This window comes from Danio rerio, chromosome 12, assembly GCF_049306965.1.
Source record: "Danio rerio strain Tuebingen ecotype United States chromosome 12, GRCz12tu, whole genome shotgun sequence".
In the NCBI taxonomy this organism is placed as follows: Eukaryota; Metazoa; Chordata; class Actinopteri; order Cypriniformes; family Danionidae; genus Danio; species Danio rerio.
In genome coordinates this window covers 7,811,404-7,838,927 of record NC_133187.1, presented here as the reverse complement: position 1 = coordinate 7,838,927, position 27,524 = coordinate 7,811,404, and the positions used below count along the sequence as shown (strand labels likewise).

General features: G+C 33.6%; 2 protein-coding genes across 7 annotated transcripts; one reads left to right on the top strand and one right to left on the bottom strand.

Annotated features, from left to right (window-relative positions):
• Window positions 1-435: 435 nt before the first annotated feature.
• On the top strand, window positions 436-17,052 carry zgc:171971. Of its 4 annotated transcripts, none has more exons than XM_073917860.1 (10): window positions 436-512; window positions 820-994; window positions 3,162-3,208; window positions 5,111-5,262; window positions 6,875-6,999; window positions 7,390-7,492; window positions 7,575-7,840; window positions 9,926-10,078; window positions 10,338-10,522; window positions 16,947-17,052. In XM_073917860.1, the coding sequence occupies exons 1-9, from the start codon at window positions 508-510 to the stop codon at window positions 10,488-10,490; spliced, it is 1,179 nt and encodes a 392-aa protein (XP_073773961.1). In that variant the 5' UTR covers window positions 436-507; the 3' UTR covers window positions 10,491-10,522; window positions 16,947-17,052.
• On the bottom strand, window positions 16,492-27,449 carry tfam (transcription factor A, mitochondrial). Of its 3 annotated transcripts, none has more exon segments than NM_001077389.1 (7): window positions 16,492-17,100; window positions 19,790-19,846; window positions 20,048-20,143; window positions 20,999-21,148; window positions 23,901-23,971; window positions 24,156-24,283; window positions 27,205-27,449. In NM_001077389.1, coding segments are annotated over 7 exon segments (834 nt in total). In that variant the 5' UTR covers window positions 27,288-27,449; the 3' UTR covers window positions 16,492-16,851.
• Window positions 27,450-27,524: the final 75 nt, after the last annotated feature.

Below are 27,524 nucleotides of genomic sequence, written 5' to 3'. Positions count from 1 at the left end.
TATATATGTAAATAGATTTGAAACAAAATGTTTATTTATTGTTCAGATAAAATAACCGTTAAAAACAAAATATTTAAAATTAGTTCATTATTATTTAATATACAGCACTTATAATTTTTTTTAAGTTAAAAGTTTATTAATATTTTATTAATTGAGAGTTTATTAACAAAACCATCATGATGACACCATAAGACTAAATGGACAAATAAAAACTTTAAATATATTTTATTTATTTTTATTAAAAAATTTGTTATTGTGATAAATATAATATAAAATGATATAATAATATAAAATAAAATATAATATAGATGATATATAAAATAATAATATGTAAATATTAAAAAATGATATATAATATAATATAATATAATATAATATAATATAATATAATATAATATAATATAATATAAAATGTCTGAGTAATCTTTTCCTAACAGAGGGCTCGTGTCACGTGACCAATGATGCTCCTGCAAGGATGTAGCTGTCAGCTGGAAGAGTTCGGCAGATATGATGTGAGCAGTTTACACAAATTTCAAGTACGTATAGTATTTATTTTCACTTATCTCTAATGCAGCCGTGCGCAGCATTTTTAAATATGTCCGTCTAAATGTCATAAAGTGCTATGAAAGGCTTTGTTTTGATAGCATAGGTTGCTAACAAAATGGAGGCGCGCGCGTCTTGAAATCCAAGTCAGCGCACATTTAGTGTATTTTGAACGAGCGTTTCTCTTGGAAAATTAAGGTTTTCACCTTTGTTTGAGTCTGAGTAATCACATATTGCACGCTGCTCAGTAGGGTTTGTTGTTTGTGTGTTTGGCAGGATGTGTGATCATGGAGATGGGGACGCGGAGGCGAGCTCATCTTCCACTTTCAGACCGTCTTTTGCTCTGGGCAACGTTAAAGGACTGCCAGGGAGAATTTCACACAATCCTCCTCCACCAGGCAGACTGACCTCCCTGCGGTCCAGAGACCTGACCCTGGGAGGATTTAAAAAGGTTACTCATTCTAATACCTTTTTAATGCTGTTTTTAATCTTTAACAAAGACAAAAGATTGGTTTAAAGGGATAGTTCACGCAAAAAAATAAAAATTCTGTCATCATTTACTTACTCTTTCCTTGTTTCAAACCTTTAACGTTATTCGTTTCTGTCTTGTGTTGAATTTATTGAATTACTTGTTTGTGTTTTGGATGTTTATTGTTTTGTCCATGTTTGGGCTCTTGCCCTCAGCTGCAGTCATCACAAGACAAATTTCCCTAACTGGGACAATAAAGTTTTACCTTACCTTACCTTAAACACAAAATAAATAATTATGAAAAATGCTGGAAACCTGTAACTATTATTGAGATTTTAAATTTGGTTTTGTATTCGCTCGTTCATTCAGAACTTGTGATATGATCATTAGGCATGGGCCGATACAAGATTCTGACGGGATGATAACCTTGGATAAAAAATATCACGGTTTCACAGTATTGTGATTACTTCTCTAAAATATATTCTTTTTAAATCTCTGGGTAAAAAACAAACTTTTTTTCCACTTTAAATACAAAAAATTTACTTTGAGAAACATTTTAAATATTTTCCAACAGTAAACATGTCAGGCTACAGTAAATAATTAAAACAAGTCTTTGACTTCTGCTGTCTTCATTAGTTTCAAAAACTCAAATTTCTTTACAATTTAAAGTAGCACCTTTAGATATGTTTTTGTTGTCGGAGATTTGTCCTAAAAAAAAACAAAACAAAAAAAAATAAAAAAAAAACGAGATAAAATAAATAATAATTAAAATATAAATAAAAAAAACAAACAAATACATACCTTAGGAAACGGTATAGCAAAAGATTTCGGCAGTTTTAAAACCTTGATTTTTCCAAACCGCAGTACACCTCGAAAACGGTTATTGTCCCATGCCTAATGCTCACTATATCGTTTACGGTAACTTGGTTAAGTTAGTTTTATATTCACACATTCATGCTTTCTCCTTAATAATATAACTAGAGAAAAGTATTGTTTGCAAATTCTAAATAATGAATTAATATTAGCAGCCAACAACTGTCAAAGGGAAACATTAACAACTAAAGTCAGTTAAATAGTGCCAATGTTGTTTTGAAGACATCCTTACATGCTATTTCAGACTGAATAGTCAAAGTAGCTTGTTGAACAATACAGGGAGCGTGTCACAAGTTGTCGCTGTTAAAAACTGAACAATCGTGCGAATACAAAATCAACTTTACCTTAGTATTGTTTACCATAGTACTTTATCAGGAATATTAGGACTGAAATCACATGTAACTTCAAAACAACATTAGCACTATTTATTTGGCTGTGGACAATGTTGTATAATTGTGATACAACATTAATAAAACAATAATACTTGTTTGAAATTATATTATTAAGGAGAAAGTCAGAATGTGCGAAAATAAAACTAACTTTACCACATTGTAACCAGTGATTTTCTTAGTATTTGTTTTTCCTACTATGGTGGTCAATGGTTACAGGTTTTCAACATATTCAAAATATCAAATTTTGTTTAATTGAAGAAAGAAATGTATAATGGTTTGTGGGTGAGTTCATTATTACATTTAAAATATTCAGTGAACTATTCCTTTAACTTATGTTACTTGCATTGTGCTTTTTTACAATAAAAACATGGTTTCAAACCTGCTTTGGAGAAAATTATGAAGAAAATGTAAATGTGCAGCGCATTTTTTTAAAACCATAACCATTAGGATATATTTGTATAATACAATTTAACATGATCACATAACATGATAACATGATCTATCTATCTATCTATCTATCTAATAAATGCAGGTTAAATTTACATGAATGCACCTGTTACTTTAAATTACACTAGAATAATATTATTTTACCCATATTCTTGACATTTTACTTTCTCTAAAGTCTGAGACATCAAATTATAGACACTTCATTACATTGAATATTCTTTTTAATATTAAATTAAATTAAATTTTTTGTAAATTGTTTTTAATGCAGACATCAAATTAGGTCATCATGTCAATGCCTCATACTATGTTTATACTTGTCAGTTTATTAGAATTTTAGTCTAATTACTATCTGGTCATGTGTAATAAATATGAGTGTTACTTTAATAATGAACCAAGCAATTATTAATTGACTCGCTGTGTTTTTATTTCCCTTGCAGAAAACCTTTGTTCCAAATGTTCACTCCGTTCGCAAAAGTAAAGATGAGTAAGTATTTTTAAAGATCTCATTCTATTGCTTTGTTTGGTATTTGTAGTACTCGTGCTCAATATAATTCTTCTTCATTTTGATAGGGCTTTTTATAATGGAGATTTTGTCAAAGCAGCAAACTGTGTTCTGGGGTTGGGAGTTAGAATATGCCTTGTAAATATGGCTAAATTGCATAACTATAAATATTTAAATACATTAATAATGCTATACACACACGGATGGATATATATATACACTCACTGGCCACTTTATTAGGTACACCTTACTAGGACTGGATTGGACTCCCTTTTGCCTTCAGAACTGCCTTAATCCTTCGTGGCATAGATTCTGGAAATATTCCTCAGAGATTTTGGTCCATATTGACATGATGGCATCATGCAGTTGGTGCATATTTGTTGGCTGCACATCCATGATGTGAATCTCCCGTTCCCCCACATCCCAAAGGTGCTCTATTGGATTGAGATCTGGTGACTGTGGAGGTCATTCGAGTACAGTGAACTCATTGTCATGTTCAAGAAACCAGCCTGAGATGATTTGCACTTAATGACAAGGCAAGTTATTCTGCTGAAAGTAGCCATCAGAAGATGGGTACACTGTGGTCATAAAGGGATGGACATGGTCAGCAACAATACTCAAGTAGGCTGTGGCGTTGACACAATGCTCAATTGATACTAATGAGCTCATAGTGTGCCAAGAAAATATCCCCCACACCATTACACCAGCATCACCAGCCTGAACCTTTGTTACTAGGTAGGACGCTTGTAACAAGAGGCTTTCATGTTGTTGATGCCAAATACTGACCCGACCATCCGAATGTTGCAGCTGAAATTGAGACTCATCGGACCAGACAACATTTTCCAATCATCTTTTGTCCAAATTTTTTAGCTGACAGGAGTGGCACCATGTCTACATGCCTAAATGCATTGAGTTGCTGCCATGCGATTGGCTGATCAGAAATTTGCGCTTCCGAGCAGTTGGAAAGGTGTACCTAATAAAGGGAAATGTATGTTATATACAGTGCTCAACATAAATATATACACTTCGTTTTGAAAATGAATATTTTTATCAATTTCTCAGTGAATATAGGTCATGTGTTTTGATGCATTTAAACAAAACAGATTTATTAAACAGATATATTTATTAAAATAATATTTTAGTTGCCGAACAGCATTAGAAATAGAAAGATAATACATTAAAAATAATGCTAAATATTGGAAAGGAAATTACAAACGACAAAATAAAAAAATAATAATCTATTATTTTTTTTCTTTTTCTTTTTTTGCTCTTTTTATTTATTTTTTAAATACATTTTTTCTCTAACATATAAATTTGGGTGTACTATTTTTGGACCGTTATCATAAGTTATTTGGTTAGATTAGCTCCATATTAAGCTTCATTACTGACTAATTTAATGTATATGCACAAATATAATATTTTAAAACTTCCTATAGCAAATAATAATTTAAATGAGAGATTTGAGAGGGGTGTACTTGTTTATGTTGAGCACTGAATATACATAGAAATCTAGATAAATTCACTGATATATTATTATTATTATTATTATTATTATTTATATTATTTATTATTTTTATTGTTTGCCTGAATTAGATCCAGTCAGATCAGAAAAATATCTTATTGCCAGTTTATTTTAGTAAGATCATTACAAAAAAATAAATAATCTTAAAAGATGGAAAATAAATAAAACCATGTCTCTAGGGAAATGTTATTTTGCAAGAAATATCATTATCGCAATACTTAACATCCTCCCATATATTCCATATTATTGTCAGTTAACACTTGTTTTTAATTTTAGCAGGACCACCTAAATGCATTTTAATAGCAGGTATTACTCATTTGTTTGTGGTGTAAATCACTCTGAATTGAAACTGTTTTGTGGAGGTTACAGGAGGAGCCTCACAGTGCACCAAAAAAAGAGAGAAGAGACAGGGAAGACAGACACAGAGAGAGACGACAGCGACGAGAAAAGCCTCAGACCATTCAGTCTCACTCTATCTTTGAGCAGGGCCCTGCTGACACCTATAGGAAACTAGGTAAAGCATGTAATGGTGATGTGATAAAGTGTTCCATATGTCTGATTTTTTTTCCCTTTGGTTTTTGTTTTCCATTATACAACATCAAATGAATATTTCATTACACTTAGCTTGCACAGTAGAAGTCTAAAGATATATGTACTATGTTAAATATGAGTATTGTGTCATGAGTTTTAATTAATTTAAACATTTGTATATATTTATACTGCAGTTTAAATGCCAACTGTCTAGATGAATAATTAAAGTGGGATATACAGTTGTCACAACTATTAGGCCTTCTGAATTATTAGCCCCCTTTATAATTTTTCCATAATTTCTGCTAAATGGAAAATGAGATTTTTTCAACACATTTCTAAACATAATAGTTTAAATAAGTCATTTCTAATGACTGATTTATTTTACGTTTGCCATGATGACAACACATAATATTTGACTAGATATTTTTCAAGATACTAGTATTCAGCTTCATAAGACTAATAAGAAAAAAGACTTTCTACTGAAGACAAAATATGATAGGAAATACTGTGAAAAATTTGTATACTGTGAAAAAGCATTATACTCGGGTAAAGCAGCATTTACTTTATAGCAAACCTCAACCACTTGTTTATTCTGCTGAAGCAAAGCCTTCTTTTGTATTGTCAAGCTCAGTCAATAAAATAAGTAATTTTCCTGGTCTTTAAAGTGAAATAACATAAACAGGCTGAAAAAGTCAGAATTATTACCCCCCACCCCCCTTTTTCAGTATTTCCCAAATTATGTTTAGCAGAGCAAGGAAATTTTCACAGTATGTCTGATAATATTTTTCTTTTGGAGAAAGTCTTATTTGTTTTATTTCGGCTAGAATATAAGCAGTTTTAAAACTTTTAATCACCATTTTAAGGACAAAATTATTAGCCCCTTTAAGCAATATTTTTTTGGATATTCTACAGAACAAACCATCATTATACAATAACCTAGTCTAGTTAACCTAGTTAACCTAGTTAAGTCTTTAAATGTCAGTTTAGGCTGTATAGAAGTGTCTTGAAAAATATCTAGTCAAATATTATTTACTGTCATCATGGAAAAGATCAAATAAAGTAGTTATTAGAGATGAGTTATTAAAACTCATGTTTAGAAATGTGTTGAAAATAATCTCTCTGTTAAACAGAAATTGGGTGTATAATATTTCCTATTATATTTTTTTTCTTCTGGAGAAAGTCTTATTTGTTATTTCGGCTAGAATAAAAGCAGTTTTAAATTTTTAAAAAACATTTTAAGGTCAATATTGTTAGCCCCTTGAGGAAGATTTTTTTTGATTGTCTACAGATTAAACAATAATTTGCCTAATTTACTTAATTAACCTAGTAAAGCCTTTAAAGTGCACTTCAAGCTGAATACTAGCATCTTGAAAAATATCTAGTAAAATATTTACTGTCATGGTAAAGATAAAAGGAATCAGTTGTTATAAATGAGTTATTAAAACTATTATGTATATATTTAGAAATGTGTTAAAAAATCTTCTCAATTAAACAGAAATTGAGGGAAAAATATACAGGGGGGGCTATAAATTTTGACATCAACTGTAATATATTTGCTGAAAATAGTTTGGGATGCCTGTTTTTGTGTCTTGTAGGTAATTGGGGCAGCTCTAACCTGACTGCTTGTGATCCTGCACTGGTCACAAAATGCATTAAAAAGGAAAAGAACAACACAGAGGACGACGACAATGCAATTTTACAAAAACTCACACGAGACGATGTAAGAAGTTACAGTGATCCTTTATTGTATGTACAGGATAACTTCATTAAAGGGATAGTTCACCCAAAATGATTGTTCTGTCATCGTTTTCTCACCCTTTACTTGTGCTAACCCTGTTAGAGTTTCATTCTTCTGTTGTACATGTAAGAAGATATTTAGAAGAATGCTGAAAACCTGTAATCATTGACTTCTATAGGATTTGTCTATTTTACTGTAGCAGTCAATGGTTTAAGCTTTCTTCTGAATATCTTCAGTGTTCAGCATAAAAAAAAGAAATCATAAAGTTTAACGAATTGAGGGTGAGTAGAAATAGTGAGTTCATTTTCAATTAGGGGTGAACTATCCCTTTAAGTCTTAAAAATGAATCATTTTAACTGTTTGATTGAATAGTTTTTGGATGATCCTGGACTGAAAAACGACCCTAAGCAAAGACCAATCAGACTTCCACTCCATCAGTCATGCAACTTTTTGTCAACGGATGCAGCTAGTTCATGTAAGTTGCATTTTATGTGCCTTGTGTTGCTAATTAAAAGAGTTCAGGTTCGAGAAACTAATTACTGAATCCATCTTTGCAGTTAAAGAAGAAACTACGTCTGATAATCCAAGACAGTCACCAAGAGTTGAGCAGAAATACCCGCAGACATCGAGGAGCTCATCTGCAGGTCCAGAACAGCCAACAGTCGGAGAACTTTTCCAGCAGCTCAGCGTTTCAGATAAAGAAGAGCTGCTGTTTATTCAGCTCCCAGATACCATACCTGGTCAACCTAAAACCTCCAGCCCAGAGAAAACCAGAAAGGATTGCAAGGCAGAAGAGAAGCGTACAGCGCATATGAAAGCTATAGTAAGTTCATATTTCATACTCTTAAGGCACAGCGGGACGTTTTTCATTTGTGTTTATCGTTAGCTTTTTTCAAGCATTTTCCGGATTCAAACCCAAGCGATTTTCACTGGCATCAAGCAGAAGAGTATGCAAAATCACTCCTTGAAGTTAGATGGTGCTACACAACTTTAAGCTTCTGACACTAGCTTGTAACACAGAAGAAGAAGACAAAGTTGACACTTGTTGTTATTGACGGTTCAAATAGCAGCTCCAGTTCTAGTGATGAAGAAATGATTATTGTTCACCAAAGCAATAAGCAGCTCCACGTTCATATCGCCTCTGGGCATCTTCTTCAACGTGCGCTCATATTGACACTTTTGCGCTTGAGCGCCTCCAAGTGCTGTTTACTGTAACTTCAGCAGCTCCGTGCATGTGAACAAAAGTCCCGATCTGTTTGGTGGGAGAAGTTTTTGATGTGGCGCGTCAAAAAAAAAATAAATTCTTAAAAAATTTCGCTTTTACGCCTGCCGATTTTCGTGTTAAGCCTGGTTTATACTTCTGCGTCAAGTGACCGGCGTGACCCACGGCACATGCAACGCGCGTAGCTGTGCATTTATACTTCTGTGCGCTGTCACTGTTGGTCTGTATTACACTTCCGAAACGCTAGTTGGCAGTGAGGTGTTAATGTTCCTCTGTGTCGAGTTTCTTCGCTGCTGTTTTGCTTTTCCTAAACACTTCCTGGATGTACAAGTGGCTCAAACTCGCTCATTTTGAGGCAGGAACCGGCGGACGTGCAACAACTTTACTATGAGGTAAACACAAAACAAAACTTTCCATCCGGAGCTCCTTCGTGGGACTCAACACTTGTAAACAATCGCTCCATCAGGCTCGCACCATTCGCGCGGCTCTCGGTCCCGCCCAGACTTGTCAGCGCTACCAAGCCGACCAATCACAGAGCTTGCGCTACGCGTCGTTGCGACGAGTAGTTACATTTTTTGAGAGGTGCACGTCAGCCAGCGTTTGACACAGAAGCATAAATCAGCCTTTAGTGTGCACACATTGACGCCCTTTATTTAGTCTCAAGGTGTTAAACGTTGACGTGTGTGTGTGTGTGAATGAGTGTGTATGGATGTTTCCCAGTACTACGTTGCAGCTTGAAGGGCATCCGCTGTGTAAAGCATGCTGGATAAGTTGGCGGTTCATTCCCCTGATGAATAAAGAGACTAAGCCAAAGGAGAATGAATAAATTAAATTTGATGAAAAGTCATAAAGGTATTCTTGCAGCTGATCTTATTGCACATGCATTAGCTGGTAAAGTATGTCACGTTTCTTACATTCCACAACCTGACAAATGCAAATTGATCATAAAAGATGTCCAACAATGTTTAAGTTGATTTTGAGGATGACCGAAACGTGATGAAGAAATGTGGTTTTCATTGCTCACCGAATTGATGTGCATGCGCATAGTAACATTTCTTCATAGTAACAGATATAAACATGTCCAAAGCACTTTTTTTTTTTTTTTTTGCAAAGAAAGATCTGTTCAACATCCTGTGATCATCTGCACCTCAAGAATGAGTTTCACAAAGTAAAAAAAAAAAAATTAAACAGTGCATGTTTTTGTAATAAAGTAGACAGTCAAATCGCTATGTAATTCATAAGCTAGAGTCACCCCAGTTGCTTGGTGTCAGTAGTGTGTGTGTTTGTGTACTGCAAACATCGTAATGGCATTTGTGTGGACTCATCATTGCAGAAAGGCTCGAATAAACTCCAACACAAATACATCAAATAAGCTAACTTGGTATTTTTGACTAATGAGCTGTATTTCAGCTTCATCCGTGTCTCTATCACTGACTGCTGTTTATCTGATGTAATGCATGAGAATCATGAGACACGCACATGGGAGCAGTGAGTGGGGTGAACCAGCTAATTTGCATTAAAGGCACAAGCTACAAAAACAGCTACTCTGTACTCAGACACCAAAGTAGACATATTCTGAATTGTATAATAAATAATCTGATGGGTATTTAGCGATGCAAAAAGGGTAGAATAGGAGCCCTCTGTGTCAATAGGAGGGTTAATGCTATGCTGATCTCGTTTTTTTAGGACAAGCCTGATAAAAGCACCGTTCCTGTATTGTCGGACTTTTCAGAGGGTCTGATTGGAAAACTGCAAATCAGAAAGTCTGGTAAAGTCCAGTTGGTCATGGGAAATGTTACATTAGACGTCTCAGAGGGAGCAGCCTTCTCTTTCCTGCAGGTGAGTTGGCAAATCCTCTTTTTAATAGATGCAATATTATTATATTACTATTATGTTTAGAAATGTGTTGGGAAAAATATTAAACAGAAATTGGAAAAGAAATATACAGGAGGGCTCATAATTCTGAGTTTGAAGTCCAAGTTCAGTTGTGTCCACACAGTTTTCACGGCTATTATTGAAGCCTGTTTTATTTGTTGATGCAATGTAGTTCTTATTAACATAAAGGATGTTTCATGTGATGGTGTTTGTATATCTGCAGCAACTGGTGTGTGTGCGTCTGTCGGAGGGCCTTACTGGGGACATGACCGTGCTCGGAAACATCACACACAAGCTGGTGTGTTCGCCCGACTTTGAGACTTTACTGCAAGAAGCCAAAATAGCGTCGGATTCTCGCTCTGTTTCTAAGTCCTGATTTGATCACTCAGGGATATTTAAACTAATGATGTAAATAACTGTTTTTATAATGTTTTATTTGTGAAGTTAAATGTCCTGAGAGTTACACTATAAGCTAATATTTGACATTTGATGGGGGAAACATTTTTTTTTTCTTTCTAGGTTTTTACTCAGCAAGGCTTAATTTATAAAACAAAATACAGTAAAAACAATAATATTGTAAAGTGTCATTACAGTAAAACATTTTTCTAGTTTCTGCAGGTTTAACCAAGTCAAGTTTAAGACTTTATAAGACTTTTTTATAACCATCATGAATATCATTATATAGGCCAAAAGCTAAGGATTTTTTAATGGCCAGCATAGAAGAAAACTTACTTGCACCATCAAGAAACAAATTCTAATTTGCAATTTGTGTAGCTTTAGAGAAAAATGAAGACTTGCTTAAAATAATTTATTAATTAATTAAGACCTTCAAGACTAATATTCCAGTAAATTTAGGACTTTAAGACTTTAAATTTACTTATTTGAAATGTAAGACTTTAAGACCCAGCGGACACCCTGTAGTTATTCTAAAATTAAAAGTATTCATATGATGGTAAAGCTGAATTTTCAGAATTTTAACAGTGGTCAGATCATAAAGTGCTGATTAAATATTAAATTATACGTTTTCAATGTTGAAAATAGGCTTTGCATATTTTTGTGGAAACAGTCATACAACACAATTCAAATTCAAAAATAATTCAATAATACAAGGTATTCATATTTTACACCTAGTTGAATCAATATTTGTTTGCGATTAATGCTTTATAGAATGAATGCAATAAACTAATTATAATAAGAGTTTCTGCAGGTTTAACCAAGTCAAGTTTAAGACTTTAAGATGAATGAAATTTCAGACTTGTATAGGGCTAAAAGCTAAGGGTTTTTTAAATGGCCCAGCAGAGAGGAAAACTTATCAATCAAGCAGACCCTAATTGTATATGTGCAAATCTTTTCAACATAACATAAAAAAAAAACTTTAATACACTAAATTTATGCACAATAGACTATTAGTTATGAATATAGTTTGCTAAAAGTTTTATTGAGATGTGTTGTTGGTGATTGGATTGGGTGTTGGATCAATTGTGTAGCTTTAGAGAAAAATTAAGACCCGTTTAAAATTATTTTACACCTACAAGACTAATACTCCAGTATATTTAAGACTTTTTAAGCCTAAAATTAACTTGAGACTTTAAATTTAAGACTTTAAGACCCGGCGGACACCCTGTAGTTATTCTAAAATTAAAAGTATTCATATGATGGTAAAGCTGAATTTTCATAATTTTAACAGTGGTCGGATCATAAAATGCTGATTAAATATTAAATTATATGTTTTCAATGTTGAAAAATAGGCTATGCATATGATTTTTTTGAAAACAGTCATACAACACAATTCAAATTCAATAATAATTCAATAATACAAGGTATTCTAATTTTTACACCTTGATGAATCAATATTTATTTGCTATTAATGCTTTATAGAATTAATGCAATAAACTGATTATAATAAGAGTTTCTGCAAGTTTCACTAAGTTAAGGGATTTTTAAGACCATTATGTAGACATTTTAGACTTATACCGGGCTAATTTGTATTTTCCCTCTCAAAAAAATTATTTTAATAGAATAAATGTAACGGCGACAAGGTGACTTAGTGGTTAGCACTGTCGCCTCACAGCAAGAAGGTCGCTGGTTCAAGTCCCAGCTGGGTTAGTTGGCATTTCTGTGTGGAGTTTGCATGTTCTCCCCGTGTTCGTCTGAGTTTTTCTCCGGGTGCTCCGGTTTCCCCCACAGTTCAAAGACATGCGTTATAGGTGAATTGAATAAACTAAGTTAGCCATGGTGTATGTGTGTGAATGAGTGTGTATGAACGTTTCCCAGTGATGGGTTGTAGCTGGAAGAGCATCCGCTGTGTAAAACACATGATGGAATAGTTGACTGTTCATTCCGCTGTGGCAACCCCTGATGAATAAAGGCACTAAGCTGAAGAAAATGTATGTAATAATACAATAATAATTTAATAATAAAAAAAATAGTTTGTTTTAGCAACATATTTGAAATAATGTGTCAAAACAAGCAAGCTCTTGTTGTGTATACACTTTAACATAACCTTTCTTTAAAGTAATAATAATAATAAAACTATAATAAACTAAATGTATGTAACAGTTTGACCAGGTCATTGTCCTCAGCAGTAAATACATGGAGAACTTTTAAACAAATGGTATTGTAAGGAAAATTATTAAACCATGATGGTAAAAATTACATTTACATTTTAAAGTTAAAAGTGTTATTAACTTAATAAGACTTTTTAATACCCCACGGACACCCTGAATAAAAACTTTGTAATAAACAAGTTGTTTCTATGAACTTTCTATTCATAAAAGAATCATGAAAAAAACTTTTCACTAAAATATTAAAAAATCAAAAACGTTTTTCAACATTAATACTAACAACATGAGCAGCAAATCAGCATATTATACAGATCTTGTGACACTGATAACTGTAGTGCAGTTCGGCTAGTAATTTAAAAGTATGAAAATTTACAATGGTGAATATTTTTAAAATACAATTTTTACTGTATTTTTGACAAATAAGCTCACTCTTGGAGAGCAAAACACTTAAAAATCACAACTTTTAGCTTTTACCCCTAGTCTAGCACTTAATAATGAAAATTATGCCATTTACTGATTCTTTGTGTAAAACATACACAAGCTGTTTTATTTCCATGCGGTTCACGTAAGACTAGAGGTGGCAAAGAACACCAAAACTATTCACTGAAAGGTCTTTGCCATGGCTATCAGATTTCACTTTTGCATTTTAATACTTTAAAGTTGAAGCCTTTTCATGTTGGGTTTTCTTTGGTTTGCGTTAGTACAACTTTTATCTGAAGTCTAGCGCACATCAGAATCGTGTTTCTACACAAAAATGCCCCTTATTATTTTCAGTTTAAAGACATACAAGTTTGGAATGCATGGGCAAGTAAATGACATTTTCATTTTTAAAACGAACCGTTCCTTTAAAGGGGTCATATTATATGTGTTTTACCCTTTCAGCTTCCTGTAATGTTAACGTTGCTGTTTAAGCATGAAAAACAGATCTGCAAACATCTGTGTGTCTGTATTGGAACATCGCACTCAAGGAGTTTAGACTGACCAGACTTATGCGAGAATGCAGATGCTTTGGTTGTTGTTCAAACTTTAAAAGCTCCGCCCTCTTCTGGAATGAGGGCGGGGAGAAGCAGCATCTTATTTGCATTTAAGGCAGAGCACTGCTGGCGAATAGGATTAAAAAAATGAACGCCCATTTTATTAAATATGCGCTCATTTGCATTTATTTCAAGCACTACATTTTAACATTGAATGAAGTCAGGTTAACATTTTAATATTTTTAGACATTTTATTGTCAGATTTGTTTTTTTGTTTGTTTTTCCTATTGGGATTTTGGTAACCTGTTTATCAATCCACAATTAGGAAAATACTGCAAGAGGAGGAAAAAAATATTATTATTATTATTTATTATTATTATGTATATCAGGCAAATTATGTATGAGCAAATCCCTCTGTAAAAAAAAAACTCCAGAATAACGAATTGGTGAAAAAATAAGGATTGAAAACATTTAAAAATATGAATTGAAATTGAAATCTACTGATACAAGTTGAGAAAGTGTGACATAAGAAACACTTAAAAGTGTAATTTGATGTTTTCTTTTACATTAGACTGAAACAACATGCACAAAAACACCTTAAATTTATTTATTTTTTTTCTTTGCCTGCAGTGTCTCGCCTTAAAGAAGCATGCATGAAATCAGTGTTTTTGCTTCTGCCCAAAATTGGACATTTCATTTATGATCCATGAGGTATTTTGAGCTGAAGATTCTCAAACACATAGTAGGTGATAAAATATATCTATAATATGATCCCTTTAACCCTTGTGTGCGGTTGGGGATGTTTCCATCCACTATGTGGTGATTTTGAGTCTTAATTTGGCCCCAACCCTCTCTGTGTTTCAGCAAATGGAATAATTTTTGGTGACATCTTATTTTGACACATATTTTGGAAAAATGCTTTGAAAATTTTCAAAAGCTCAACAATGCACTCTGGACATATTGATTACCCGTTCATTATGTTGGTGGCTGTTTTTGCCCCATTGACATCCATTATAAGAACATTTTTGGATTGCAAAGTCTATAATGATGTCTATAATAACGGTAAAATCTGTCATTTTTACTGTTAATCATCAGTAAAAAGCGTAGTTTCTGGCTTTTATATAAAGCTATATGGAGTATAGTGTGTGAGTGTGAGAGAGACCTTTGCACAATTATCTTGATATGTCTGAGAAAATGAAAATAAGCAGCTCAGCTCTCAGAACATAGTAAACAACTGCTTGTAATATCACATGAAATGGCTTCCGGGTCCAAGCGCATCAACTGTTAATAATTAACATTTACAAAGCGATGTAATAATTTTGAAAATCACAATTGCAATATACATATATATATATATATATATATATATATATATATATATATATATATATACACACACACACACACACACACACACACACACACACACACACACATATATATATATATATATATATATATATATATATATATATATACACACACACACATAAACAGTTGAAGTCAGATTAGCCCCCTTTGAATTTTTTTCTTCTTATTTAATTTTTTCCAAATGATGTTTAACAGACCAAGGAAATTTTCACAGTATGTTTCATAATATTTTTTCTTCTGGAGAAAGTCTTATTTGTTTTATTTCGGCTAGAATAAAAGTAGATTTTAATTTTTCAAACACCATTTTAAGGACATTAATATTAGCCCCTTATTTTCTCGATAATCTACAGAACAAACCACCATTATACAATAACAAGCTTAATTACCTTAATCTACCTAGTTAACCTTTCAAATGTCACTTTAAGCTGTATAGAAGTGTCTTGAAAAGTATCTAGTAAAATATTTACTGTCATCTTGACAAAGATAATATAAATCAGCTATTAGAAATTAGTTATTAAAACTATTATGTTTAAAAATGTGTTGAACAAATCTTCTCTCCATTAAACAGAAATAGGGGGAAAAAAAAAATAAACAAGCGGTCTAATAATTCAGGGGGGCTAATAATTCTGACTTCCACTGTGTGTATGTATATATATATATATATATATATATATATATATATATATATATATATATATATATATATATATACAAACATACAGCAGAAGTCAGCTGAAGTGCTGTGGAGGTAAACCTCATTCCTCTGACCTCTAAAAGTGCTCTAGTGACAGACGCTAAAGGCCATGGTCTTTAGCCTCCTTAGTAGAGCAACTGACTCCCATGCGGAAAGTCGCTGGTTTGATCCCAGCTAAGGGTCTGGTGGGGTTACAAATCACTTTCTGCCCATCGTATATGTGTATATATATATATATATATATATATATATATATAGCGATTTTCATAAGTATTACAACGCTTTGTAAACGTTAATTATTACCATTTGATGAGTATCTTCATACAGTTTGATACAGTGTTTGGAGCCAGCAAGTCCAGAGACTGTCGTGTACACCAAACACATTATTGCAAACATCATGATTAAACAAGCTGATAGTAAGTGTGTTTTTGCATGCATATATTTTGCTGTTTACTCCATAAAACTACCTTTAAAAGCCAGAAACTTTTGTTGCACAGGCCTATATATAGGGTTAATGCTGCTAAGTGATTATCAACAGTAAAAATGACCAATTCTACTTCTGGTCTTAAAACCAGCAACATTCAAGAATGCATGACTATATGCTGTCATGGCTTTGCAATCAATAAAGTCATTATAATGGAAGTCAATGGGGCAAAAACAGCCTCCAACATAATGAAAGGGTAGTCCATTTGAGCAATGCACAAGGGTTATCTTTAGAAAGCACATTTACAATATCTGTTTAATTAGTTGTATATTATTGTCGTGAATTCCTTGTTGCTTTTATAGAAAAAGTGGATGTTTATTTTGTAAGTAAAGACATACAAACAACATGGCGTCCTCTTTTAAAGCAAACTCATTCTAAGCAAACGCGTGTCAGTAAAGTACAATTTAAGAAATGTTATATCACTTTATACAATATAATACTATGAAAGCAGTCATGGTGAGGTCAAATATCACTTGCATGATTCAGAAAAACCAGCAAAAAGAGGAATTTATTGAAAAGATGAAGAAGGCATCTTCACAGTTTTCAAACCTTCATGAACACTATATAAATGCAGCTCTAAGAACGGAAAAGCGCAGACTGTATTGAGGACGGTTGTGGTTTTTATACAACACACTCTGTTGATCAGAGTCCTAGAAATACACAGCTTTTCCACTAGCATCTTTCTTCTTTTTGGGCGCTTTTGCCTTTATCACTGTCACTTTGGATGTCTTTTTCCTGTTTTTAGTGGCTATGGTTTTGGTTTTGGCTTTGGCTTTGAGGGCGCTCTTCGTCTTTCTCCGCAAAAGATCTTCTCTTCCGATCTCCATCATGTGCTCCTCCCACGATTTGATTTCATTCTTGTAACGGACTTTATCGTCCTCTGCCAGCTGTATGTACATCTGAAAGCGGAGCAGTGAGGTCAGACGAAGGTAAATATACTCTTTAAATATACTTTCTAAATCTCTTATTGAATAAATATAGGATACTAAATAAATCAATCTTAAACTTTATTTTAAAACGACTAATTGTGAAATCTATAATAAAGAACCAGTAATAATTTAAATTTGGAAAATATATAGCCTATCCCAATCCTGAAAAAAAAGCTGTTTAAACAGTGCAAACACATCTAATAACGCCTTAATGGTTATGCAATATATTAGATATATTCATATTCATATTCTGTATGAATAACTGAAGATGTTATTTTGAACTACACGTCCCATCCATACCCAACCTTAAATCATACCTGAACAGCCTAACAGTTCCAAGTAAACTGTTTTGTGTAAAATCTCTCTGGTTTTGAAACTAATATCTTTGTTCTTAATTGTCCTTAGCCCTGGAAATTATGTTTATGTTAAGGCTGTCAATTGATTTGAAAAATAAGTAATTAATCAAATTTTTTTGTAATTAATTATGATTAAATCGCAAAAAGCCATATTTATTACAGAAATAAAAACACAGGCATGTAAGTGCCATTTGAATTTCAAAACAATCAATAGCAATAACAAAAATGCTTTGCATGTTGGATTCTAAGTGGACTACAAAAAATCCCAAAATACATGCATTGCAAATATGGAAAATTAGAATAATAATAAAGTATTGAATACAAACAATTGTACTCATTGTAAAGTTGTACTGCGAGTTGAGAACATTAATTCGTAACCTTAGAATTAGAAGGTTCTATCTGACATTTTTGTCAAAATTTTGTTATTGACATTCTTATTAAATGACAACTTATTTACATTATAGGATGTTTTTTATTTTTATTTTATTTTTGAAGTTTTAAGACGTTTTATTAAAAAAAACTAATGTTACACACATACTCTTTGCTATGGACTGCAAAAACTTTAAAGGTCAATATCTTAAAATCATTCAAAACGCAGATAGAACCTTATAATTCCAAGGTGACGAATTATAAAGTAGAAACAATTTTGCTTTCAAAATGCTAGACTAATAGTCTAATACTAGCAATATAATACTTTACGTCTATGGAAGAAAAAGTTAATAAAGATAGGGAATGTGTAACATCATATTTGTCAAAACAGGCTTTATGTGCATGTGTAACTCCACCGGTTTGAGCAGGGCGCGAGCCGGCGATACCAGCATAAGAGACAAATGCTCCAAGGAGGAGGCTCAAGATTGCAAAACAACGTTTGTCGATCACGAGCTGGCTTCCGTTACATATGGACAAATATAAAATGACCAAAACATCATTTAAGTAGAGTGCTGATGTTTGGCCTGCGCGCTTGCGGTTTTTTAAAGAAATTTCTTTGGTGCGTCAATCTCGTCAATTCCATTCTTCAAAAAGGTAAGGATTTGCACTCATCAAGTAATTGCTTCGTACAGTTTTTATTTTTTCTTTTAACATTCTTCGGGTGATTTAAAGACACAAACATTTCAGCAAAATGCCTTCCTTGGTGTGTGACAGAATCCTCAAACTCCACCTTTTTATCCCATAGTCAATCACAATGCGTCATTAGTTAGACGGCCACTCTCATTTTCATTTCATTATTCCATGATTAACCACATAAGGACTATTTATCTTTATTCTTCATATTTCAAACATTATTTCACAGAGAAATAGTACTATTAGTAATAGTACTAATAAATACAGCATACGTTAATGCTTTTTATTTACAAGTTATTTATTAAGTGTCTGTACTGTATATGACAGGGACCTGTTGGTTAGAACATTTCTGCAGTGGTTTGCATGTTAAATTGTAAATGTAGACTTTTCAAAAAATAAAAATAAATAAACAATATTCTACTTAATTATAATCATCATCATCAATATTATTATTAAAGTAGGATTTTTAAATTTCGTAATAAATAATAAATTTAATTTCTTAATGAATAATTTATTTATATATGAGATTAGAAAACGTTGATTTTATGTTTTAGAATAGAATATGTAATGTTCTCGATAATAGTAAAGGAAACATTGCCTCTTTATGCGCCATTTACATATATTTCAATTAATATAAAAAGTAAGTGCATGTTTTTACCAAAACTAATATTGGATTTTTTTTTAAATGCGTGTTTGTGTAAAACAATATAATTTGCGTAAAGAAATGATGGGTTTCTTCTATGAAGAAGTTGTTACTCCACCCTGTTTAGAGCATCATTGTTGGCGTCATAACTAACGTGGTTCAAACGATGGATCTGCGACAGAAACTACGGGTTTTGGGAAACACTCGTCACTACATCGTTCTTTTCCCAAATGATGCATCGTACTATGATAGTTCAGCCGCAAGTTACGTCGTTTGGGAAACGCACCCCTGATTGGATAGCTATACATTAACAAAGGAAAATTAAGACCTGTTAAAAAAGATTGAACACCTACAAACCAACATTTCAGTAGATTTAAGACTTGTTTGTTTGTTTTCAACTCTTTATTTTCATTTTCATTACAAAAAACATCATGGATTACATACAGTACTGCCTAAATCCTTACAAGAAGGAGATATTTTAAGACTTTTTAAGAGCCTGCAGATACCCTGCATGAGCAGTAGCATTTATCAAACTCAATATTAATTGCTGCGTGAGCCCCTTTTGAAAGCTATATGTTAAATGTTAGGAAAAACTTACTTGTTTTTGTGTGTCGCTCAAGCGATTCCAGTCATCTCTTAGTGACTTCAATTTTGCCTGAAGAGAAAAAATGACATTAAACACAGTTAATAAATAGTATCTTTTGTTTCTTGATGTATTTCAGCTTTGCTCTCACTGGAGTAAATCTTTCTTTTGATCATGTTAATGGTGAGCGTATGATAAACCATTTGAGTGGAAATGCATGTTATATTTTTGCAGCAGAAATGATTGGATACTGTGTAAAATCTCAGTCTTCACCTGCGTAGTAGTTCCCTTTGCCTCCACAAAATGCTCCGCCATGAAGATGTTGAAGGTGCTCCTTGGGCGTTTGGGCTTGCCAAGATTATTCAATTCCTACAGGTAAAGCACATTACATTAATATAATGGTAATCAAAACGCTCGAAAGGAAAGTTTAACCAAAATCTACAATTTGATCAGGGGCTTAAAAAGTCTTAAATCTAGATAATATTCTGTTGCAAGTCTTAATTTTAAACCTATTCTCTTATTTTAGTCTTATTTTTCTAGCTATCCAATCACAATTAATTCAAAACACAATTAATTAATTTATTTATTCTATTTACAGGGCTGGGTGATTTGGCCTAAAATCAAAACCTCGATTAATTGAACATTTTAACATTTACGATTAATGAACAAGATTTTATTTAATTTTTTACCCTCATAATTTTGTACACTAAATATGGTCATATATTACAAGTGAGAGATTTTTGACTGAAGGGTGCATTACTTGATTTTAAAATAATTGAAGAATACACACTGTCTACTATCTATGATTATTTATTGAACATCAATGTTGAACAACTGAAATTTAAAACACACATTGCTTAAAACCAACAGTCACTCTTTTCTTATAAAAAAAGAAAATAAATAACTTGTACTTTTAAAAAAAACAAAATAAATAATTTTCAGTAGAAAATAAGCAGTATCTATTTGAAATAAAATAGCTGTTCTATATCCTGTGACTAATATTTTAAACAGTGCATTTCTTGAATCTTCTGTAAACAAATATTTTAGTGTAAATAATCATTTTATTGTAATGGAAAATATGCCGTATCTGGTGCAGCTTCCAGTCATCTTCAATGTAGTGCAAACATGTGATGTGTAGTTACATTTTTTGAGAGGGAAAAAAAGAATGCGCCGGACCACATCAATGTGTTCGACATAGAAGTTTGAGCATGACTGAACGCTCACCTTTTTTTTCCGAATGGCTTTTCTTTTGGCCACTCTTTGTCGTTTTTCCTCCGCAAAAGCCGCACTCTCTGCAGGGGTGAGCTGGGCTTTGAATTTCTCCAAGGCAAGTTTATATTGCTCCTTGGCCTCCAGAGAGGCAACCTGAAATGGCTGAACACGAAACACTTCAAATTAGTAACAAAACAACCCAGACAGCTTTGGTAGTTGAGCCCAGCATTGGTAGTTAATCCCTTATTTCAATTAAGCAAACTCAGTTTTTTTTTTTGATGAACTACTATTAATTCCTAACCTTACGGCTCGTACACACCGGAACGCTTTTCGTTACAGCTTTGAGACGTTTTTATGGATTCAAACCCAATCGATTTTCACTGTCATTGAGCAGAATAGTATGCAAAATCACTCCTTGATGTTAGATGGCGCTACACACCTTTAAGCTTCTGACACCTGCTTGTAACACAGAAGACAAAGTTGACACACTTGTTATAGAGGATTCAAGTAGCAGCTCCAGCTCTAGCGATGAAGGATTATTGTTCACCAGAGCAATAAGCAGCACCACGTTCATATCGCCTCTGGGCATCTTCTTCAATGTGCGCTCGCATTGACAGTTTTGCGCTTGAGCGCCTCCAAATGTCAATCAAAACAAAAGTGCCAATCTGATTGGTGGAGAAGGTTTTTACGTGTCAAGACAAAAGAATGAGCTTGAGGCATTTCTTAAAAAATGACACTTTTATGTCTGCTGTTTTGCGCGTTGGTGTGCACGATCACATTGACGCCCTTTATTTAGTCACGAGGCGTTAAACATTGACGGAAAATGCGAGCAATGGTGTGCACGGGCCTTTAGACTGAATATTTAGTATATGCTGATTTGTTGATGCATATCATTATAAAGCATCACTAACACAATTTAATTATGCTAACATGTATTAATGTTAAAACTGTCATGATCAGTTTGAATTTAAAATAGGATATTAAATTTGTCTTCTGTAACATTCACATTTTTATACCATTAAAGATCAGTGTTGCTGATATAATGCATCAAATTGCCAATGTATAGTAATCTAGATGTGCACATTCACTACCTGACAAAAGTCTTGTCGCTTATCCAAGTTTTAGGAACAACAAATAATAACTTGACTTCTAGTTGATCATTTGGCATCGGAAGTGGCTTATATGAAAAGCAAAGGCCTCTAGATAAGCCTTATTTTACCAAAATAAATATGATCATGCCTTGATTTTTAATGATTTAGTTAGGGCAGTAAAGTCTGACTTTGCTTAGACGAAAGTCATATCACTTAACAGAAATAATGTACAGTATAGAATATAAAGTAGTGGTACAGTGGAAAAATAATGAATATTGTGTACGACTCCTATGAGCTTGGAGGACTGCATCCATACATCTCTGCAATGACTCAAATAACTAATAAAATCATCTGGAACTGCAAAGAAAGCCTTCTTGCAGGACTCCCAGAGTTCATCAAGATTCTTTGAAATAGTCTTCAATGCCTCCTCCTTCATCTTACCCCAGAAAATCTCAATAATGTCTGGTGACTGGGCTGGCCAATTCTGAAGCAACTTTGAACTTTGATGTGGAGGCTGAAGTATGAGGAGCGCTATCTTGTTGAAGAATTTGCCCTCTTTTGAGATTTGTAATGTAAAGGGCAACACAAATATCTTGAACCACCTCAGGCTGTTGATGTTGCCATCTACTCTGCAGATCTCTCACACGCCCCCATGCTGAATGTAACTCCAAACCATGATTTTTCCTTCACCAAACTTGATTTCTGTGAGAATCTTGGGTCCATTAGGATGCAGTTCAACAGATGATTCATCGGAAAAATCTACCTTCTGCCACTTTTCCAAATGATCAACATGAAGTCAAGTTATTATTTGTTGCTCTTACAACCAGTGGCGTAGCGCAAAATGCGGAGGCCCCCCTGCAGGGATCGCTGACGGGGCCCCCTGATGAAGTGGGGGGAATACGTCATCAATTTGCATATCACTTACGTCATCACGTTCTACCGTTTCTGTTTGTTTAACAGCCTATGGTTAATAAAGGGGTATTTATAATGGCACTACACTTTATATAAGCATGTTTATTTAACTAAATTTATTGCTGTTTGAATACAGTATGTCATTATAGATGTGTAGTGAATGTGAAGTAATCTCTCATATGTAATAAACTCAGACAAGTTCAGAAACTGTCACTAAAATATCTGTGATTGTGAACAAGAAAAGAATAAACGGTCCAATTAAATTGTTAAAATAAAGTAGAAGTAGATCGGTTTGACTGTACAAGGGAAATACCTTCACACTGCCTGTGCTAAATCATTTGTCGTCGGTACGCAGAGGCGTGATCTGCTCTCGGGCTGCAGGTGGGAGAGGCTGCTGTACGAGGACTGACTGGGCTGCCTGTCAGTGCTGTGAGGCGGGGGAGGGGCCGGCGGCATCACACGCAGCTCGTTGAGAAGAGTAGGGACGGTACAGTATGGACAAATGACAGTCTAAAAAAAATCTCCAATAACACACAAAAAAGTTGCTAGATTTGTCGCTAGGGGGGTCTGAAAAGTCGCTAAATCTAGTGACAAAGTCGCTAAGTTGGCAACATTGGCGGCAAGCAATCAGAATGAAGTAGTCCACCGCTTGAGAGGTGTTCAGAGAACACAGACCTGTGAACTTTGGTTCCGAGTTCCGACCACAGTTGTTCCCAAGAGTTTATTGAAAATCGCGACGACGCGGGGCCCCCTAATCACGCGGGGCCCCCCCCGCGGTGCGTGCCTGTCCGCTACGCCACTGATTACAACTGGGATCAACGACAAGACTTTTGTCAGGTAGTGTATAAGCTGAATAGATACAAAATTACATGTAAACCTTATTAATACATACAGAGTATTCACATATTCACCTGCTTTTGTTCGGTGGTCAACATTTTCCACTGCTGGGCAATCTTTCGCATAACATCCACACTTTTTATGCCTGAACAAAACATATTATTAGAGTTATAGGTTTGACAGATCACTTATCCCATGACACTAAAGTTTACGAGAAGGAGAGGAAGGAGGTGTTTTACATATTATATTAAAAAAAAGAGAGAAAATATCATTCATATTCAGTCAGTGGAGGTAATACACTTCCACAGATGCGGCAGATGGAAATTTACCAGGATTTTGTTTGCTGACGGTGGGCTGCATATCCTTTACAAATGTCATGTATGCTGTCAGGGGTCTCTTGGGTGGACCTCGAGTTGCAGTGCTAAAACTCTTTATCGCTGGAGCTACACATGAACACCTACAATTACAAAAACAATGACAATATACATTTACATGACATTATTTTATAACTATTGCTTTTGTCGATGTTAAAGCAACAGAAAATGCACTTTACATAACAAGAACAAGTAATAATAAAAACCTAAAAGGGACCTATCATGCAAAACTCATATTTATAAGGGGTTTCAATGCAGTTGTGTGGTAACTTAGTGAATAAAGCCAGTCTCTAATGGTTAAAATTAATTTATTCTATTTTTTTTATAATCATAGTTGATAAAAACAGTCAGCAGAAACACTTTGATTGACATACTCTCTTTGTTCTTGTCATCAGAGGGGAAAGCCCTACCCAGTATTGACAATCTAGCATAAATAGCCCTGATTGAGAAGCAGCCGTCCGCCATTAGAGTTTACCTGCTGCAGATAATGGCTGCGTCCGAAACCGCCTACTACTCAGTAGGTACTGCATTTGAATGTAAACGTACTACTCTGCCGTTAGAAAAGTATGCTCTATACAGTATGAATGTGAAAAGTATGAATGGAATTCGGACGTACTACATCCGCCATTTTGTCATGGTCACGCGACCTACCTGCATCAGTTGCGTCGCTTCACTCCCATTCATGAATTCGCTCGCGAAGGCATTATGGGATAGCGCAGCGTGCATGGGATGCGCACTCCAGAATCTCGCCGGAAGTAGTAAGTCATCCGGGTACTTCTCGCATACCGATTTTCGACTTCTATGAATTCGGACATACTACTCGGCTCGCATACTGATTTTAGCGTACTATATAGTATGGAAGTATGCGGTTTCGGACGCAGTCAATGTCACTAATAGGACTGTAAATGTGGTGTTTTAGATGGTCTCCATAGACTGCCTTCTTCTGAGACTCTTGACATTTTCAGTTTTTCTATGTTTTTCTGTTTTGAATCTGCCACTATGCTGACACACAGGCATTTGTAGCTCGGCCCCTCTTTAAAATAGCACAATCTCATTTGGATTTAATCTGACAGTTTTTTTTTTCTGTTTTGAATCTTCCACTATGCTGACATACAGGCATTTGTATCTCCGCCCCTTTTTAAGACAGCAAAATCCTATTTGAATTTCATGCGACAGTAACCAAAACGGCCCAAGTTGGACCAAAGCCTAAGCAGAGCTATATAAACAATTATTTGGGAGGTATTTTGAGCTGAAACTTCATATACACACTCTAGGGACAACAAAGTCGCAGTTTACATTTTTATAAAATGCATAATAGGTCCCCTTTAATTAACACTTTTACTATTTAACTAGTGATTTTGGCCATATTTTGCATTATTAGTGCAAATATCTAATGGGAGAGGGCTTATTTTGGAAATGTATTTGTACAGTCATTGTATTTTGCATTATTAGTGAATATATATCTACTGTTAGTCAGTTTATTTTGGAAATGTATATGTACATTCAGCATATTGTGTATTATTAGAGAGTAGATCTAATGCGAGTTGATTTTTTTTGAAAATGTATATGTACATTTGTCATATTTTGCATCATTAGTAGATATATCTATTGTGAGTTGGTTTATTTTGGAAATGTATATGCAGATTTATCATTTTGCAATATTAGTGAATACATCAGTCATATTTTGCATTAGTAGTGAATATATCGGTCACATATTGCATTATTAGTGAATATACCTAATGTGAGTTGGTTTGTTTTGGAAATGTATATGTAGATTAATCATATTTTGCATTGTTAGTGAATATATCGGTCATATTTTGCATTATTAGTGAATATATCAGTCATATTTTGCATTACTGGTGAATATATCAGTCATATATTGCATTAGTGAATATATCGGTCATATTTTGCATTATTAGTGAATATATCGGTCATATTTTGCATTACTGGTGAATATATCAGTCATATATTGCATTAGTGAATATATCGGTCATATTTTGTATTATTAGTGAATATATCGGTCATATTTTGCATTAGTAGTGAATATATCGGTCATATTTTGCATTAGTAGTGAATTTATCGGTCCTATTATTTCGCTTTTGTAGAGAATATAACAGTGATATTTTGCATTATTATTGAATATATCAGTCATATTTTGCATTACTAGTGAATATATCAAGTCATATTTTGCATTACTAGTGAATATATCGGTCATATTTAGCATTATTAGTGAATATATCAGTCATATTTTGCATTACTGGTGAATATATCAGTCATATTTTGCATTAGTGAATATATCGGTCATACTTTGCATTATTAGTGAATATATCGGTCATATTTTGCATTAGTAGTGAATATATCGGTCATATTTTGCATTAGTGAATATATCTGTCATATTTTGCATTAGTAGTGAATATATCGGTCATATTTTGCATTAGTAGTGAATATATCGGTCATATTTTGCATTAGTAGTGAATTTATTGGTCCTATTATTTCGCTTTTGTAGAGAATATAACAGTGATATTTTGCATTATTAGTGAATATATCAGTCATATTTTGCATTACTAGTGAATATATCAGTCATATTTTGCATTACTAGTGAATATATCGGTCATATTTAGCATTATTAGTGAATATATCTAATGTAAATCGGTTTATTTTGGAAATGTATATACACAGTCGCCATATTTTGCATTATTAGTGAATACATCTCATATTTTGCGTTATTATTGAATATATCTAATGTTCGTATGATTATTTTGGAAATGTATATATACAGTCGCCATATTTTGCATCATTAATGAATATATTTGTCATATTTTCCATTATTAGTGAATATATCTAATGTGAGAGTTTAATTTTTTAAATGTATATTTAAATTCGTCAGAAATGAATACAATAAATACAGTAGACAGATATAAATTAATTTCCACACAACTTATATATAAACATGTTCAGTTACACAGGTCATGAATCAATAACCTCAAAGTTAAAGCATGCTCACCTCAGAACAGATGCACTCGAGAACAGGCTGAAAGACTTGACCAGCAGATTAGCCCCCACTGACATCAAGCTGAATGGAGCCATCGTGCACGCGCTGCGATCTCACCAATAATACTTATGAAATATTATATATGCGCGATGAAAACAGAACAAAACGAGCTATCTTGAAATCAACTGTTATGATTGTCACTGCTCCTCCTCCTGTAAAGGCGCCATTCCATCTGCCGTCCGACCGCAGTGCCTTATGGGGGAATTATTTGTGTAAAACGTCATAAAAGTACTTTGAGGAAAGTTTGGATGTTCAAAAAATAGATCTGAAAC

What these genes read in the sequence shown, in the direction of transcription:
- zgc:171971 (XM_073917858.1), top strand. Translation starts at nt 821, where the DNA reads ATGTGTGATCATGGAGATGGGGACGCGGAGGCGAGCTCATCTTCCACT. An exon ending in CCCTGGGAGGATTTAAAAAG is followed by an intron (nt 995 to 3,161) that starts GTTACTCATTCT and finishes TTTCCCTTGCAG; the next exon opens with AAAACCTTTGTTCCAAATGT. An exon ending in CAGCGCATATGAAAGCTATA is followed by an intron (nt 7,841 to 9,925) that starts GTAAGTTCATAT and finishes TCGTTTTTTTAG; the next exon opens with GACAAGCCTGATAAAAGCAC.
- tfam (XM_073917863.1), bottom strand. Translation starts at nt 24,204, where the DNA reads ATGACATTTGTAAAGGATATGCAGCCCACCGTCAGCAAACAAAATCCT. An exon ending in CGTCAGCAAACAAAATCCTG is followed by an intron (nt 23,972 to 24,155) that starts GTAAATTTCCAT and finishes TGTTTTGTTCAG; the next exon opens with GCATAAAAAGTGTGGATGTT. An exon ending in TGACCACCGAACAAAAGCAG is followed by an intron (nt 21,149 to 23,900) that starts GTGAATATGTGA and finishes TTTCGTGTTCAG; the next exon opens with CCATTTCAGGTTGCCTCTCT.